The sequence below is a fragment of the Sus scrofa genome, chromosome 5, assembly GCF_054392235.1.
Source record: "Sus scrofa isolate SSC_HxYL_T2T_F1_AM1 chromosome 5, Sscrofa_HxYL_maternal_Yorkshire_Landrace_v2.0, whole genome shotgun sequence".
Taxonomy (NCBI): domain Eukaryota; kingdom Metazoa; phylum Chordata; class Mammalia; order Artiodactyla; family Suidae; genus Sus; species Sus scrofa.
In genome coordinates, this window is record NC_139387.1 from 95,429,900 (window position 1) to 95,447,655 (window position 17,756).

Below are 17,756 nucleotides of genomic sequence, written 5' to 3' on the forward strand. Positions count from 1 at the left end.
GCCACAATGGGAACTCCAAAACCCAGGATTTGAACATGCTGTAAAATCTTGAGAAGTCCTCTCCCCATTTCACTTGAATATCACCATTGCTTTAAATAAGTTCACAAAAGCGTTTTTTAAATTCTGATTTTATTGAAGTCTAGTTGATTTACAATGTTGCGTTAGTTTCTGCACAGCAAAGTGATTGAGTTATACATGTAGCTGATAGTTTGCCTTTGCTCCTCCCAGACTCTCAATCCGTCCTTCCCTTCCCCTCCTCTTCCCTCCCATTTGGCAACACAAGTGTATTCTCTGTGAGCTTGTTTCTGTTTCATAGGTAAGTTCGTTTGTGTTACATTTTAGATTCTACATTTAAGTGATATCATAGGGTGTGTGTTTTTCTCTTTCTGACTTCACTTGGTGTGGTAATCTCTTAGGCCCATCCATGTTGCTGCAAATGGCGTGTTTCATTCTTTTTTATGGCTGAGTTATATTGCATTATATGTATATAATCATATGTATAGAAATATATATGATCATATATAGATATAGATGTATACCACTATGTATCTATTCGTCTGTGGACATTTAGGTAGTTTCCATGTCTTGGCTCTTATAAACAGGGCTGCTGTGAACATCAGGGATGCATGTATCTTTCTGGATTACAGTTTCATACAGATAGATGCCCAGAAGTGGGATTTCGGGGTCATGTGGCAATTCTCTTTTTTAGTTTTTTAAAGAACCCCCATACTGTTTTCCGTAGTGTCTGCACTAAGTTACAGTCTCACCAGCAGTAGAGCGTAGGAGGATTCCTTTAATAAAACCGTTTTAGTGTATGTACAGAACATAAACAGACATGCTTTAAGCAAATCATTAAAATACAATTTTCTGAAGGGTGTCATTAATTGTTTTTTGTTTGTTTGTTGCTCTTGTTTGCTTTTTAGGGCCACATCCATGACACATGGAGGTTCCCAGGCCAGGGGCCCAATCGGAGCTGTAGCTGCCAGCCAGAGCCACAGCAGCACGGGATCCAAGCCGCTTCTTCGACCCACTCCATAGCTCACGGCAACGCCGGATGCTTAACCCACTGAGCAAGGCCAGGGATCAAACCCACAACTTCGTGGTTCTTAGTCGGATTTGTTCCCCCTGTGCCATGAAGGGAACTCCTTCATTAATTGTTAAATCACATCTATTTTTATACTTTGGTTCTGACACTGAAATTCTGGAAGCAGGTGAAAACAATTTTTTTCCAAATAAAGAAGGAAGATTTAAAAAAAAAACCTCTTAGAGAAAACCATAGGCAGAATACTCTTTGACATAAATCACAGCACTATCTTTTTATTGATCCACCTCCTAGCAAAATGAAAACAAAAACAAAAATAGGCCAATGGGACCTAATTAAACTTAAAGCTTCTGCACAGCAAAGAAAACCGTAAAAAAAGAGGAAAGACAACCAGAGAATAGTAGAAAATCTTTGTAAATGAAGTGACCAACAAGGGATTAATGTCCAAAATGTACAAACATCTCATACAGCTTTATAACCCCCCTAAAAAAAATCAACCCAATTAAAAAATGCTCAGTTCATAACAGACAGTTCTCCAAAGAAGGCAGACAGATGGCCAAAAAGCACATCACTAATTGTTGGAGAAATGCAAACCAGCATTACAGTGAGCCGTCACCTCACCCTAGTCAGAATGGCCGTCATCAAAAACTCTACAAACAGGGCGTGTTGGAGGCGGGTGTGGAGGAGAGAGGCGCCTCCGACACTGCTGGTGGGAATGTGAGCTGGTGCAGAGTATGGAGGTTCCTTAAAAAACTAAATACGGAACTACCAGATGATCCAGCAACGCCAGTCCTGGGCATCTCTCTGGAGAAAACCGTATTTCAAAAAGATGCAGGCTCCTTGATGTTCACTGCAGCATTATTTACCGTAGCCAAGGCATGGAAGCAACCCAAACGCCTATCAGCAGAGGACTGGGTAAAGAAGATGTGTAGGCGTCCCCATTGTGGCTCAGCAGAAACGAATCCGACTAGTATCCATGAGGACCCAGCTTTGATCCCTGGCCTCCCTCCGTGGGTTAAGATTCCAGCATTGCCGTGAGCTGTGGTGTAGGTCGCAGACACGGCCCAGATCTGGTGTTGGGGTGGCTGTGGCGTAGGCCAGCGGCTACAGCTCCGATTCGACCCCTAGCCTGGGAACCTCCATGTGCTACAGGTGCAGCCATAAAAAGCCACCAAAAAAACCCAAAACAAACAAACAAAAAAACAGTTCCAGTGCAGGCAACACATGAGACCTTTTGTTGGGGACCTTAGGTAAACTATTTTGTTTTTGTTTAAACCTAAAACCCTTGAGAGAGGTGGTATTCAGTTTACAGATGATGAAGCTGCACCTCAGAGGTCTCAAGAACCTTAGGTTACAAATAATGTATGGCAGGGCAGGAGCCCAAACTTGTATCCTTGCAACTTAAAGGGTAGGTACATTCCACACAATGCTTGTTGCCTGCCCTACAGAGTCCTAGACATGGATGCGGAGACGATAGACATGCAGGACCTGCAGGGGACTTACTGGTGGAATTGCCTGGGGGAGGAGCAAGGATGGCAGGGAGCAGGAGTGGTAGGAAAAGCCTCTACCCTCCCTGCAAGTATGATCCTGTGTTAGGAGACAGGGGAGGAGGGACTGGCAGCGCTGAGAGACTCTTGGCCAGGCTGCTGGGAGGGTCTAGGTCAGGAAGGGGGCCTGGGTCTAGTACCCCTTCCTGGTCAGCATTGCGGGGGGCAGCCCGAGGTCCTTGCTGCGGTGACTCTGAATGGACAGCAGCTGGAGGCCGTCAGCTTGACTCGCTGCAGCAGGTTGTCTTGAGGGGCTGCCTGAGCAGGGCAACCCCGGGGCCCACGCAGCCCTGTTCTGCCCTGGTGTGGGGGTGGAGGAAAGACCGACAGTGCCAGTAAGCAAACGGATACTCCCCCCCAGCGAAAAAAGAACTCAGATAGTCCTTTGAGTATGTGATGCTCAAAGAAGCAGCTGTGCTACTATGATCTGTGATTTCACTTTAGAAAAGAAGACTTCAGACTATTATTATTATTACTTTTAGAGACTCAAACATTAGGTAAAACTTTGAGATAATCTGAGAGTTCACTTCCTTCCTTTTTTTTCTTTTCACTCTCAGGTGTACAACATAGCGATTCAAAATTTTTATAGATTATGCTCCATCTAGAGTTATACAATATTGGCTGTGTTTCCTGTGCTGTGCAGGCTATCCTTGTAGCGGATTTATTTTAGACGTGGTAGTTTGTTCCTCTTAATCCCTTCCTCGCATCCTGCCCCTCCCCCTTCACACTATTTTTTTTAATGATAATAAGTAGTTACTACAATTTTTTATTTTGTATTTTTATTTTTTTGTCTTTTTAGGGCCACACCCACGGCATATGGAAGTTCCGAGGCTGTGGAAGAATCGGAGTCTCAGCGGCAGCCTATACCACAGTCACCGCAACCCAGGTCCTTAACCCACTGAGTGAGGCCAGGGATCAAACCTGCATCCTCATAGGTACTAGTCAGGTTCTTAGCCTGCTGAGCTACTACGGGAACTCCTACCATGATTTTTTTTTGATTTTATGAGTGACTGACCCCTGGATTGTCAATGGTCACTTTTTCTCCTTGTCGTATCCAGTGTGTGACATTGCCCTGTCCATCTGCACTCTGCAGCACAAAGTAACTGGGTCCTGGCATTGCTGGCTCGAAGGTGGAGAAGCCTTTCTCTCTAAAACCAGATCTGACATTTTCAACCAAAACGTCAGCACATTTTCCTTTTAATGGCAGGTGTCATATTTTTCACCTTACATGAAATACCTAACATTTGTAACTCCTTGTTTATTCTCTTGCTCTTCACTCTAGATCTGTCGTATTTAGATCTTTCACCAGAACAGACAAGGAGAGAAACTCCTCTCCTTTTCTCGAATGGCCTGAAGTCAAAGCCAGCTCTATCGGTTTTTTGGCTTTTTTTTGGTCTTTTCTATGGCTGCACCCGGGGCATATGGTGGTTCCCAGGCTAAGGGTCTAATTGGAGCTGTGACCTCCAGCCTACACCACAGCCACAGCAACTCGGGATCCGAGCCGCATCTGTGACCCACACCACAGCTCATGGCAACGCCGGATCCTTAACCCACTGAGCGAGGCCAGGGATCAAACCCGCCACTTTATGGTTCCTAGTTGGATTCATTAACCACTGAGCCACGACAGGAACTCCTGTATCAGTATTTAAATGAGAATACAACAACAATAAATATTGTGACCTTATTCCTAATTACCTCTTTTTTTTTAATGTTCTTTTTTTTGTCCCTGCTACAGCGTTTAATTTTCCCACAAAGCAATACACAAAGTAAAAGAATTTCTTTTCAGCTCTTTAGAATGAAACTGCCTTGACTGTAAGAGCATATTTCTAAAGTTTTACGTAAATTGAAAGAGCCTGTGGCTCTGATCCTGGGAGGTGTAGTCCTTTTCGGATGCACTTAGAGGGGCTTCATCAAGGGCCAGGCTCTCTGACACAGTCCTGTTGACTATTCCTTAGTCTTAAACCCCTCGTGTGTGCCCCAAGAACTCGCATTCATACGATGCCTGTCTGTTGGAATGTGGCTTCGGTCTTGAGCCGCTGACACTGTGCCCCCCCCTCGGCTCTGGGGCTTCTTGGGCCAGGCCACCAGTCGGGCGCTGAGGACAATGAGGAGTACCCATTGCTCTCGGCGACTCCTGTATCTCGGCTTCATAACCGCATCTCCTTCTCCACGTTTGCCATTTGAGGCGTTGAATTGTATGAAGTGTGTTCTCATTGAAAGCTCCAAGTTTCGGAGCTGGAATGTACATCGGACTAACTCCAGGCTAATCCTCAATATCCTTTTACGAGTTCATGTTTTCTGAATGCACCTTATCCACAGGATGAAGACACTGGGCTGAAAAGTAAAGTCCATCATATTGCCAAGGAGATCATGAGCTCAGAGAAAGTGTAGGTATCTGGTTTACAATTCAGAAGGCTATTTGGTTCCCCACTGGCTCACTTCAAACATGTCTCTTATTGCTGTTTTTTTGCAGGTTTGTGGATGTGTTAAAACTTCTGCATATTGTAAGTATTGGCTGATATTTTCTTGAAGTCTAAGACTATCCCCTTATATTTTTCCCTGTCCCCCAACATCTTCAGCATAATTAACCTAAATATACTTAAATTAACATGTGTATGTGTGTGCTTTCTGGTACATGGTTATATTTTTCAATTCAAACATATATGTAAATGGAGACATTTTCTAAATGCGGATATGTCATTATGTGTAGGCGATTTCTGAAAACAGGCTTTGCATCTGTGTTTTCAAAGTTCTTTAACTTTCTGTCTTCATGATAAAGGGCCTTTAAAAGGATAATATCTCTTCTCGGACGTTTGCAGATGTCTGCTACGGTAGAATTCTGCGCTAGCACCCGATAAAGAAGGTCATGATTAAGTGTTCAAAAGTGTTCTATCTGAATACGCTTCTAGAAAGAGTTGAAATAGACAGTTTTACAACTAACTTTTTAAAGTCCTCTTTTCAGTTTTGGTAATTGTCAACTTGAACAAACCTGTTGGGAAACAATTAGGATATGTGTCTGGCTGCGTGTTCATTTTTCGCATGCACTCCTTTGTACGTGCAAGTTTTCACAAGTTCTGTTACTCATCGGCAGTTCACGTGCTTTTAGTGTTACTTGATTTTAATTATATTTTGGCGAGATATGAGGATTTAACAAAAGAAAAGGTCAACGTAGAGGAAATAAGAAAAACAAATGGAAGTGCATTGAATGAACCATCTAAGAAATTTACTTAGATTATAATTATTGACATCAGCTTAAACTGATCAGACATGGTAGGTTAACAAAATAAACATCCATTTGTCTCTGCAAAGGGTATCATTATTTTCAGTTTTCTTTTTAATGGATATATGTAAATATGAAAAGTGGGTTATGCTTGAAGGTGAGTCGCATTCACCAAATGATCCCCTTGTGCTCTGTACGTAGCCCAGTGGACAAACGAAGCCTGATTCCTGTGTGAAAAAACTCAAGCTTTGGAAACCTTTTCTTCAAAACTTCTTAACAGTGCTAATTTTTTTTTCTTTTCTTTCTTTTTTTTTTTTTTTTTTTTTTTTTTAGGGCCGCAGGTGCAGTATATGGAAGTTCCATGGCTAGGGGTCAAATTGGAGCTGTACCTTCCAGCCTACAGCACAGCCACAGCAATGCTGGATCCTTAACCCACTGAGCAGGGCCAGGGATTGAACCCACGTCTTCATGGATACTAATTGTGTTTGTTTCTGCTGAACCACAATGGGAACTCCTGCTAATTTGTTTTGATAAATTATTTTCCCCTAGTAGTTCCTCACACAACCCTTGACTATATTGCTAAGTTCCCTTTTTAAGCTCAATTTTAAAAGATGACGGCAATACCAAACAAATTTGTTGATAGGCATCTTGTCAGTTCAGATAAATAAGAGTAAGCTTAATAAATAAATGACTTCTCAAATTAAACTCCATGTATGTTTGCTGCCATGCCTTTTCTAACTGTACAAGCAGTTGAGAGGGAAAGAAAATGCTAAATTGCTGTTTACTGGAAAACTCAAAACATATCTCCAGAATAAGCAAATTGTATCTGTTTGACATATTTTCTGATAGAAATGTTTGGATAGAAATAGATCCTCTCCAAGGAAATTTTAAGCATCTGCAAGTGAATTTATAAACTCATAGCAAAAAAAAAAAAAAGCTATAACTTCATTGTGCTGTTTGATCAAATCTTGCTTGGAACATGTGTTAAGAATGCTTGTGGTGTAGTGCTTTTCACACTTTGTGGTGCGTGACTAGATTTTTAAATTATCCAGCTAGAGTAGACCAGAACTTTTGTAAAATACAATAAAAATGCATGGCCTTGTCATATTGATAGAAGAGTTTCCAACCCCTCATTCTCACTTTCTTGAATAATATGCTTGCATACCAATAACAATCTGTAGACCGCAGTTGGAGAAGCACAGGCTTAATAGATTCTGTTTCTTACCTACTGTGTGAATTGTAGAAACTGGTTTGACCTGTGTTTAGCGTTCCTCGTTCGTGAAATGGGGAGGAAGGAGCCCCTCTCTCAGGTTGTGAGGGGTCAGTGGCATAACGTGGAAGGAGCTAGGATTGCGCAGTACACCTTAGGATGTCAAATTGCCTTTATACTTTCTTCTTCCTCCTCCTCCTCCCACGTAGGGCATCTGTGAATGGGAAGCATTCATTTTAATGTTACCAGGCAGTGGACGTTTTCTAATTCTGTCACTTTCAAATTGCTCTTTCTCCTTTGTACTGAAATTTCATCTTAATGAAAAGAGTTCTGATTCCAGCAGGTAGAGGAGCAATGAAAAGCTTTACCAGTGTGTTGGTTTGATTTTTTTAAAAAATAAATGTCCTGGTTCCTACCTCTGTATTTTCTGAGCAAAGCATAAGCACTATAAGAATAAACCACTAGACCAAAATATTTCCCTTATCATCTCAGATCTGATAGATGGCCTTGGCCTCGACTCTGCTGATGCTGAACAGAGTGAATCATCCATTACTCACCTTGATTTGTATGTATTCAAAACCTCCTAAGCCTTTAATCTAGAAATGAAAGCAGATCATCGGCCAACGTCATGTTAACATACTGTCTGGTATGTGCAGACGTTAACTCTGCAGAGCCCGACGCTAGTGAGTATCTTAACAACCAGACATTAAGCAGGTTGTGAGCCATCACCAGGAGGGGTTTGTCACCAGAGTAATGTGGGTGAAGCCTAAAGCACCTCTTGTTTCAGTCCAAGCCAAGAGCCTCTCTTGTTACAATCCAACACTCCCACCATGCTAGTAAGGTTCGTAGTTACTCTTCCACTCAAAGAACCCCCACACAGATAGCACGTGGATAGTTTTAATCCTGAGTACCACCGCTATCTGATTTCATCTAAAGGAATAAATTCCTGGGGTATAGGATAGAATATGCCTACTTGGAAATATCTAACAGTCTTTTGGAATTCCCTGGTAGCACAGCAGGTTAAGGATTCTGCATTGTCACTGCTGTGGCTAGGTTGCTGCTGTGGTGTGGGTTTGATCCCTAGCCTGGGAACTTTAGCATGCCATGGTTCTCGGCACAGCCAAGAAACAAAAAGCAAAGAAAAACTAAACCAAACTAAAATAGCTAACAGGCTTTAGATAATCCAGTGGGTATTTTTGGAAATCAACCAGATAGCCAAGTGCCTTGGGAGGAGATGATTTCCCATAATAGTTTTCCATATTGGAAACTCTAGAGTAGCCATGAACAGATGATTCTGTGCGACAGAGATGCTCAGTGTCTGCACGGTCCAGTGTGGTAGCCATACTTTAGAATTTGTAATATATTACTGTGTAGCTCACTGACTCTTATTTGTCACTCTCATATGTCACTGTAGCTCACTATCACTTCTTTGTGTTGAATATGCTGAGCTAGGTGATAGAGCTCATGAAAATGTTTTCACATCTAAACGAGTGAATTTTATCACGAGCTTTATTATATTGGGATTAATTAGAGGTTTTGTGATTGAAAATATTCTTAAGATTCTAAGAATCAGTGTATTTGGCTGAGGGCTTTGGTTCATCTTTCTGATATTTGTGAGGAAAAAACTGGGCTTGCAGGGGCAGGAGAAAGTCTTTACAATTAATGTTTTTTTGTTTTTGTTTTTGTTTTTGCTTGAGTCTTTTTTTTGTATTTTTTAAATTACTCTAATGAATTTATTGCATCTGTACTTATATAATGATCATAACAATCCAATTTCATAGGATTTCCATCCCACAACCCAAGCACATCCCCCCACCCCCAAACTGTCTCCTCCGGAGACCATAAGTTTTTCAATGTCTGTGAGTCAGCATCTGTTCTGCAAAGAAGTTCCGTCTGTCCTTTTTTCAGATTCCACATGTCAGTGAAAGCATTGGATGTTGGTGTCTCATTGTCTGGCTGACTTCACTTAGCATGATCATTTCTAGGGCCATCCATGTTGCTAAAAATGCTGGTATTTCGTTCTTTTTAATGGCTGGCTAAGTAATATTCCATCGTGTATATGTACCACATCTTCTTGATCCACTCCTCTGTCCATGGACATTTAGGTTGTTTCCACGTCTTGGCTATTGCAAATAGTGCTGCAATGAACATTGGAGTACATGTGTCTTTGCGAGTCATGGTTTTCTCTGGATAGATGCCCAGGAGTGGGATTGCTGGATCAAATGGTAGTTCTATGTTTAGTTTTCTGCGGAATCTCCCTACTGGTTTCCGCAGTGGTTGCACCAATTTACAATCCTATCAAGAGTGTGATAGGGTTCCTTTTTCTCCACACCCTCTCCAGCACTCATTGTTTATAGACTTTTGGATGATAGCCATTCTGGCTGGTGTAAGGTGGTATCTCATCATGGTTTTTTTTTTTTTTTTTTTTGTCCTTTTGCCATTTCTTGGGCTGCTCCCGCAGCATGTGGAGGTTCCCAGGCTAGGGGTCTAATTGGAGCTGTAGCTGCCAGCCTACGCCAGAGCCACAGCAACACGGGATCCGAGCCGCATCTGCGACCTACACCACAGCTCACGGCAGCGCCGGATCGTTAACCCACTGAGCAAGGGCAGGGATCGAACCCGCAACCTCATGGTTCCTAGTCGGATTTGTTAACCACTGCGCCATGACAAGAACTCCTCATCGTGGTTTTAATTTGCATTTCTCGAATAATGGGTGATGGTGAACATCTTTTCATGTGTTTTTTTGCCGTCTGTATGTCGTCTTTGGAGAGTTGTCTGTTTAGATCTTCTGCCCATTTTTGGATGGGGTTGTTTGTTTTTTTGGTATGGAGCTGCAGAAGGTGTTTATAACTTTTGGAGATTAATCCCTTGTTAGTTGAATCACTTGCAAAGATTTTCTCCCATTCTGTGGGTTGTCTTTTTGTTTTGTTTAGGGTTTCCGTTGCTGTGCAGAAACTTTTAAATTTGATTAGGTCCCATTTGTTTATTTTTGTTTTTATTGTCATTACTCTAAGTGGTGGATCTGAGAAGATATTGCTGTGGTTTATATCAGAGAGTGTTTGGCCTGTGTTTTCCTGTAAGAGTTTTATAGTTTTTTTGTTTATTAATGTTTTATGTGGTACCTATGCTGCAGTATCTACCATGAGCTCTTGGACTTTGATCTGGATTTGGAAAAAGGTCCAATGTGCCCACTGTCTCTAGGTCAATACGCTGTTGAATCCAGAGAGAAAAGAGATTCTTAAAAGGCAGTCTTTCCTTTTTCAAAATGGCAGTGCCGGAGTTCCCTTGTGGCTTAGCAGATTAAGAGTCTGACGTAGTGTCCATGAGGATTCAGATTTGATCCCTGGCCTCACTCAGCGGGTTGAGGATCTGGCATTGTGGTGAGCAGATGTGGCTCGTATCCCATGTTGCTGTGGCTATGGTGTAGGCTGGCAGTTGCAGCAGCTCTGATTCGACCCCTAGCTTGGGAATGTCCATGTGCCACACGTGTGACCTGAAATTAAAAAAAGAAACAGGGGAGTTCCCGTCGTGGCGAAGTGGTTAACGAATCCGACTAGGAACCATGAGGTTGCGGGTTCGGTCCCTGCCCTTGCTCAGTGGGTTAACGATCCGGCGTTGCCGTGAGCTGTGGTATAGGTTGCAGACGCGGCTCGGGTCCCGCGTTGCTGTGGCCCTGGCGTAGGTCAGTGGCTACAGCTCCGATTAGACCCCTAGCCTGGGAACATCCATATGCCGAAGGAGCGGCCCAAGAAATAGCAAAAAAGACCAAAAAAAAAAAAAAAAAAAAAAAAGAAACAGAATGGTAGTGGCATCCATGTCGCTGCCAAAGCCCCAAAACTAGGCTTTGTTCTTCATTGCTTCCTTTCACCCCTCCAACCAAACCATCAACAAACCTTTGGATTCTGTTTCCTCTTTACTGCCACCACCCTAGTCCAGAATAGCCTCTCTTACTCACAGCAGCACCAGCCTTTTCACTGGGCTTCCTATTTCCATTTGCGCCCCGCCCCCCGCAATCTGTTCCTTAAACTTTTTTTTCCATTCAAAGTATGAGGAGTGATTTTCGTTTTAAAATTTTTTAAATAAATATATGTATTTTTTTATGGCCAAACCTGCTTTATATGGAGGTTCCTGGGCTGGGAGTTGAATTCAAGTGGCAGCTGTGGCGATGCTGGATCCTTTAACCCATTCTGCTGGGCCAGGGATTGAACCCACTCCTCCACAGCCACCTGAGCTGCTGCAGTCAGATTCTTAATCCACTGTGCCACAGCAGGAACTCCCAGGAATGATTTTCTTCTTCTTCTTTTTTTTTTTTTTTTTTTTTTTGTCTCTTGTCTTTTTAGCACTGCCCCCTGCTACCTGCACATGGAGATTCCCAGGCTAGGGGTCTGATCGCAGCTGTAGCCGCCTGGCCTACACCGCAGCCACAGCAACGCGGGATCCGAGCCATGTCTGCAACCTACACCACAGCTCACAGCAATGCTGTATCCTTGACCCACCGAGCAAGGCCAGGGGTTAAACCCCAGTCCTCAGGGATACTCGTCGGGTTTGTGTGACCACTGAGCCATGATGGGAAGGCCTCAGGAATGATTTTCTTAAAATAGATCATGTCACTCCCTCCTTAAATCCTTTTAAACAATTCCCATTACATCGAGGAGAAAACCCACCCTATCTACCAAGGCCATCTGTTCTAGTCCGCTTTTGACCGTCTTGGTTATTGTCTTTGCGTAATATTATTAATAGAGTTCCCTTTCTCTGTCGATAATGACCTGGTTTGGGTAGTAAATTATGGTTCCCTCTGCCCGTTAGGTGCTCTGTGGTTTGGCCTCTGGTAAGGAGAGGAGGCGGTGCTGAGAGAGGCCTTCTCTGACTCGAAGTCCCGGGTTCTAGCCACACCGGCCTCTGTTCACTTCTTCGTTCAGTTCTCAGGTTGTTCCTGCTCAGAGATTCTGCCAGTGCCCTTCCCTAGAAAATTCCTTCTTCCTTCGTTGTGTTCATAGCGAGTTCCTTCTTTCTGCTTCCAGGCTGGGCCTAACCCGACTTCTGCAGAGAGGTCTTCCTTAACCAGCCTTTTCAACTTCCCTGTGTTTGATTTCTTCTTGACACGTAATGTGTGTTGTCTAGCTGTTTCCCTGGTTTTGGTCTCTACTAAAACATAAGCTAGGCTCGCGCAGGGATCCAGGATCTTCAGAGCCTGGCATCAGTGCTGATCAGTAGAAGGCCCTCGGCAAAGGTTACTGAACGAATGAATGCCTGTGACTCATTGCTAGTGGTTAGGAATTCCGCTTCTGCCACAGTTTGCTTGACAAATTAGTCACGGCTTGGTTTCTTCTTCTGGAAAATGGAAATAATAATAATTACCACATAGGAGTTCCGCCATGGCTCAGTGGTTAACGAACCTGACTCGTATCCATGAGGACGCAGGTTCGATCCCTGGCCTCGCTCATTGGGTTACGGTTCTGGTGTTGCCTGAGCTGTGGTGTAGGTCGCAGATGCGGCTCGGATCCTGAGTTGCCATGGCTGTGGCGTTGGCCAGCAGCTGCAGCTCCGATTGGACCCCTAGCCTGGGAACCTCCATATGCCACAGGTACAGCCCTAAAAAGGCAAAAATACAAATAAGAATAATAATAACCACATAAAGTTGGTGGGATGGTTAGATGTGATCAGACAAAATAAATGTTAAGGAGTTCCCGTCGTGGCGCAGTGGTTAACGAATCCGACTAGGAACCATGAGGTTGCGGGTTTGGACCCTGCCCTTGCTCAGTGGGTCAAGGTTCCGGCGTTGCCGTGAGCTGTGGTGTAGGTCGCAGACGCGGCTCGGATCCCACGTTGCTGTGGCTCTGGCGTAGGTTGGCAGCTACAGCTCCGATTAGACCCCTAGCCTGGGCACCTCCATATGCTGCGGGAGCAGCCCAAGAAATGGCAAAAAGACAAAAAAAAAAAAATGTTGAGCCCTTAATTAGTTTTAGCTGCAGGCTAAGTGCAGGTCTTTCAAGATAAAGTGCTGTTATTTAGAATGTATTTATATCATTTAAAGTCCAGGAGTTCCTGCCGTGATGCGAGAGGGTCAGCAGTGTCTCTGCAGCGCTGGACTCAGGTTTAGTCCCCAGCCCAGCACAGTGGGTCAGGATCTGGGGCTGCCTCAGCTGCAGCGTAGGTAGCTCCTGCAGCTCAGATCAGGTCCTTGGCTGAGGAGCTCCATGTGGCGTGGGGTGGCAAAAAGAAATCCGTACTGTTTAGTTTTGATATTATCAAGTAAGCTTTTACTCAAATAAGTCAAAATCGAGTTTCTTCCTGAAAAATACCCTATTAGGTTTCTTCTTCCATTAGAAAGTAAGTTCCATGGAAGCAGGAATTTTTATGTTTTGTTTATTGTTATCCTACTAAATTAATGTCTATTAAATGAATGATAGGAAATCAATGAATAGTGTTTGGTTTGGTAAAACTCTAGTGATTTATATTTCGTTATCCCTTTTGTAGCAAAAGTTGTGCAAGCCAGAGGTTGCTATTATACTGTATATAAATGCCATTTTCAAGATAAAATCCTTAGATATCCCAATATAATTAAGTACAAATGAGATGCGGCTTTTTGTTATCTTTCTCTCTGGTGTGAGACTGGTTTCACAGACATCTCTGTGAATTTATAAATATCCAGGTAGCTTGATTTAAAAAAATGTATTTTGGGAATTCCCTTTGTGTCATAGCAGAAACAAATCCGACTAGTATGCACGAGGATGTGGGTTCTATCCCTGGCCTTGCTCAGTGGGTCAGGGGTTCGGCGTTGCTGTGAACTGTGGTGTTTAGTTCCCAGATGTGGCTCAGATCCCACATTGCTGTGGCTGTGGTGTAGGCTGGCAGCTGTAGCTCCGATTTGACTCCCAGCCTGGGAATTTCCATATTCTGAGGGTACAACCCTGAAAAGTAAAAAAAAATAAATAAAATTAAATAAAATTCAAAATTTTAAAAAATATATTTTGAAAAGGAATGATCAGAGACCTTGAGGTCTTTTGGACAAAGGTGGGCTGATTACGTAGATAAATGGTGCTTCTAATGAAGCACCTTTTTTCACCAGTTTCTTTAGGTTGGGATATACATTGTTTCGAAAGTTTGAGAAACTCTAAATGAAAATACGTAGAGTTCATGCCAAAGCTACTTTGACATTCGGATGTCTAATAATAAATAGAATATATCCTTTTTAAAAATGCATTATAGGAGTTCCCTTGTGGCTCAGGGGGTTAAGGATCCAGCATTGTCACTGTAGTGGTTATTGCAGTGGCTCTGATTTGATCCCTGGCCCAGAAACTTCCATATGCTGCAAAAAAATGCACTATAAAAAGAATACAAGCCTTCCTCATAGAAGCATCTAGTTTTTAACCATCTTAAAATGACTTCATCTTGTTTGATTGAATCTGTGTCTTTTCAGTCTTGTGAACTATTCCATTATCATTTGTTCTTTAGTTATGAACAGTGTTCCATAGCATCTATTTGTTTTTTATTTTTTATATAATTTTTGCTTTTCAGGGTCACACCCGTGGCATGCGGAAGTTCCCAGGCTAGGGGTCAAATCGGAGCCACAGCTGCCTGCCTGTGCCACAGCCACAGCAACACAGGATCTGAGCCACATCTGTGACCTACACCACAGCTCCCAGCACTGCCAGATCCCTGACCCAATGAGAGAGGCCAGGGATCGAACCTGCATCCTCATGGATACTAGTTGGAATCGTTTCCGCTGCGCCCCAACTGGAGCTCTCTTTAGTGTCTGTTGACATGGCTACCAAACCTTCACTTTCGAGCAGCTTCCTTCATGAAGACTGTCTTTCACTGAATGAAGTTCATGGTTAAGATTAAGTGCCCTTGTCTTGCAGCTGAGATGTTTGTTTTCCTCACCTTGGTTTGGTGTTTCCTTCTGTTTAATATACTGCTGTTCGAGAGCTCTCTTTCCAAGCTTCCAGGGCCTTGTGTATCTTGAGTGGTGGTCATGTGATCATTGAAAATACCCAAATCTCCTTTAATGAAATAAATGGCCTTCTACTGGGCACTCTCTGTGTGCCTGGCAGCATGGTATATTACCTGCGTTATCTATTTTTATCCTCATAACACCCTACAAATAGATGTCATTTCTGTTTCTTTTTCTTTTTAGGGTGGCATATGGAAGTTCCCAGGCTGGGGATCAAATCGAAGCTGGATCTGCTGGCCTACGCCAGAGCCACAGCAACGCCGGATCCAAGCCACATCCGTGACTGACGCCACAGCTTGGGACAACGCTGGATCCTCAACCCACTGAGTGAGGCCAGGGATTGAACCCACATCCTCATAGGCACCACCTCGGGTTCTTAACCCACTGGGCCACAACGGGAACACCCTCATTTCTGTTTTTTAAATGAAGGAAGTAAGGTAACTGCCACTACTAAATGGCAAAGCCAGACTTTGAACTCTGGTCTATTGTAGCCCTTACACACTAAATGAATGTGCAGAAATTGATTAAAAACCGTTACTTGAGGAGTTCCTATCATGGCGCAGCAGAAATGAATCCAGCCAGGGACCATGAGGTTGCGGGTTCGATCCCTGCCCTTGCTCAGTGGGTTAACGATCCGGTGTTGCCGTGAGCTGTGGTGTAGGTCGAAGACTCGGCTCTGCTGATGTTGTGGCTGTGGCTTAGGCTTGCAGCTGCAGCTCCAATTGGACCCCTAACCTGGGGACCTCTATATGCCACGAGTGCAGCCCTAAAAAGCAAAAAAATTGAAAAAATAAAAAATAAAATAAAAATCGTTACTTGAAATCTCTACCATGCTGTACAGGGAAGAGTGTGTCTCTGAGTATATTGGCTTACTTTCAGAATTCTTTCAATGGGCCAGGAAGCTGGAGAAATTCTAGTTTTTCATCTTCTAAAGATGATCACTTGGGACATATTGTGATGAGTTCTGGTTCACGTTGTTGAGGGCGCTGGAGATTTGAGCTAAAGCGTTGCTTCTGGCCCTCCTTTGTGCAGTTCCCAGGCGTGTCTCTGCCTGCCACCTCCGCGTCTGCACCTAGAAGGGGAGCAGTGACTTCGCTGGTCGGGTATTTTCATTTTAAAACAAAAGCAAATTGTTAACGTGGAACCTTTATCCCCTCTTCTTGTGCTTCTTAGTATCACCCCGCTTTATGCATGCTTATCAAAGCTCTTTGACCTTAGCAGCTGCTTTGCTTTTGCTCCGTGTGAAGTGATTCTTAATGCTCTTCCTATGGCCGGGAGCCCTGCAGAGCTCCCTGTCTGCCCATCTGTCCCTTTGGTCTTTGTAATTCACTGTGTCATCATAGTGGTGAAGCAATGCCCTCAGGTCAGGAAGCCCAGGCTGGACAGCTGGTTGTTAAGTCACTTTCTTTTCCTTGGCCCTGGACATATAGAGCCTGACCCGACCACCAAGGCCTTCTGTTTCGTGCTTCGTTGCTTTTGTTGCCTGTGGTTGGTTTTACTTGCATTGATTTTTGCTTGCTCTTGCTTGAGTGACCAGAAGTGGTTAGACTAGTATGTTAATACCTCAGAGGAGCTGAGTATTTTTTTTTTAAGTTGATCTGGTTCTTATTTGTAGGCTTTCTGGGAATTATTAAGAATAGTATTATGATAACGTTTAAATCCAGAAACCTGGAGTCCCCATCGTGGCACAGAGGAAATGAATCCGACTAGGAACCATGAGGTTGCAGGTTTGATCCCTGGCCTCTCTCAGTGGGGAAAGGATCCAGCATTGCCGTGAACTGCGGTGTAGGCTACAGACGTGGCTTGGATCTGGTGTTGCTGTGGCTGGGGTATAGGCCGACGGTTACAGCTCTGATTCAACCCCTAGCCTGGGACCTCCATATGCCACGGATGCGGCCCTAAAAGGACAAAAAAAAAAAAAAAAAGACAAAAATAATCTGTTTCTGAAAAGGGCAAGTTGAGCAAGCGTTTGATTATTGTGGTTGCAGACTAGCATGTAGGTGGTTCAGTTTTGCATACAGAATCTTTGGTGGGCTTTATGTTAGCATAGACTGAAGCATAGGCAGTTGATATCAAAGAACTCCCTTGCTTACCTAACATACTTACACTGCAGCTCCCCTCGCCCCCTTTTTTAATTACCCAGCTTCTCCAGTGTGGAAAAGTGTCCTCTGGTTCAAGGGGGAAGCGCCAGTCCTGAGGCCTTGCAGCATCACGTGTTTAGTCAAGGAGGTGTTGATGAATCGAGATTCTTCTGCCCCAGAATACTTTTGCCTCTGGCACTTAAGCGTCATCACACTTTCCCAAATTATCCTGGCTGTTAGCATTTAGAAAAAGAACCAGACATGTGTTGTAATCATCCTTTCTATTAAAAAATGAAAGAAGTTGTCTGCTCCTTCCAGTGGCAGCAGATCTGGAAAGGGTAGCGGTGTGTGAAGAGCTGCGAAGTGAAGAGATGCCGTGTGTCGTGCCTGTGTGAATTACTTACCTCTGGCACCGGGGCCACCGACGTGGCTTTCAGGGAGTGGTCGCCCGAGACGTGAGGAATGAGACGGGGGCCAGGGCTGCCCCTTGCCGTTAAGCAGACCACGCATTACGAATTGGTCCCTTGGTCTGAGTGGCATCAGCCTGGAGGAAGGAGTGCCCTTTTCTATTTTCAAAAAGCCGCCACGAAGACTGGCAGTGGCCCTGGTAGTGCCCGCTTAGAATGTGTAACTTTTTGGGTCTTAGGGATAATGTTTAATAGCTGGATATAAACGCTCTGAATTCTTATGGCCTTTATTAAA

General features: G+C 43.8%; 1 protein-coding gene across 16 annotated transcripts in view; it reads left to right on the plus strand.

Moving 5' to 3' along the window:
- FGD6 (FYVE, RhoGEF and PH domain containing 6) overlaps positions 1–17,756 on the plus strand; it is a 121,141-nt gene that overhangs the window by 51,917 nt on the left and 51,468 nt on the right. For 12 of the 16 annotated variants that reach the window (XR_014804324.1, XR_014804325.1, XR_014804326.1 and 9 more), the window contains exons 4-5: positions 4,909–4,976; positions 5,063–5,093. The exons of the other annotated variants lie outside the window; for them this stretch is intronic. Coding sequence is in view for 4 of the 12 variants with exons in the window: in XM_005664248.4 (XP_005664305.3) it covers positions 4,909–4,976; positions 5,063–5,093 (99 nt within the window). In the remaining 8 variants the exon portion in view is untranslated. The remainder of the gene's footprint in view (positions 1–4,908; positions 4,977–5,062; positions 5,094–17,756) is intronic. 16 annotated transcript variants of the gene reach the window in all.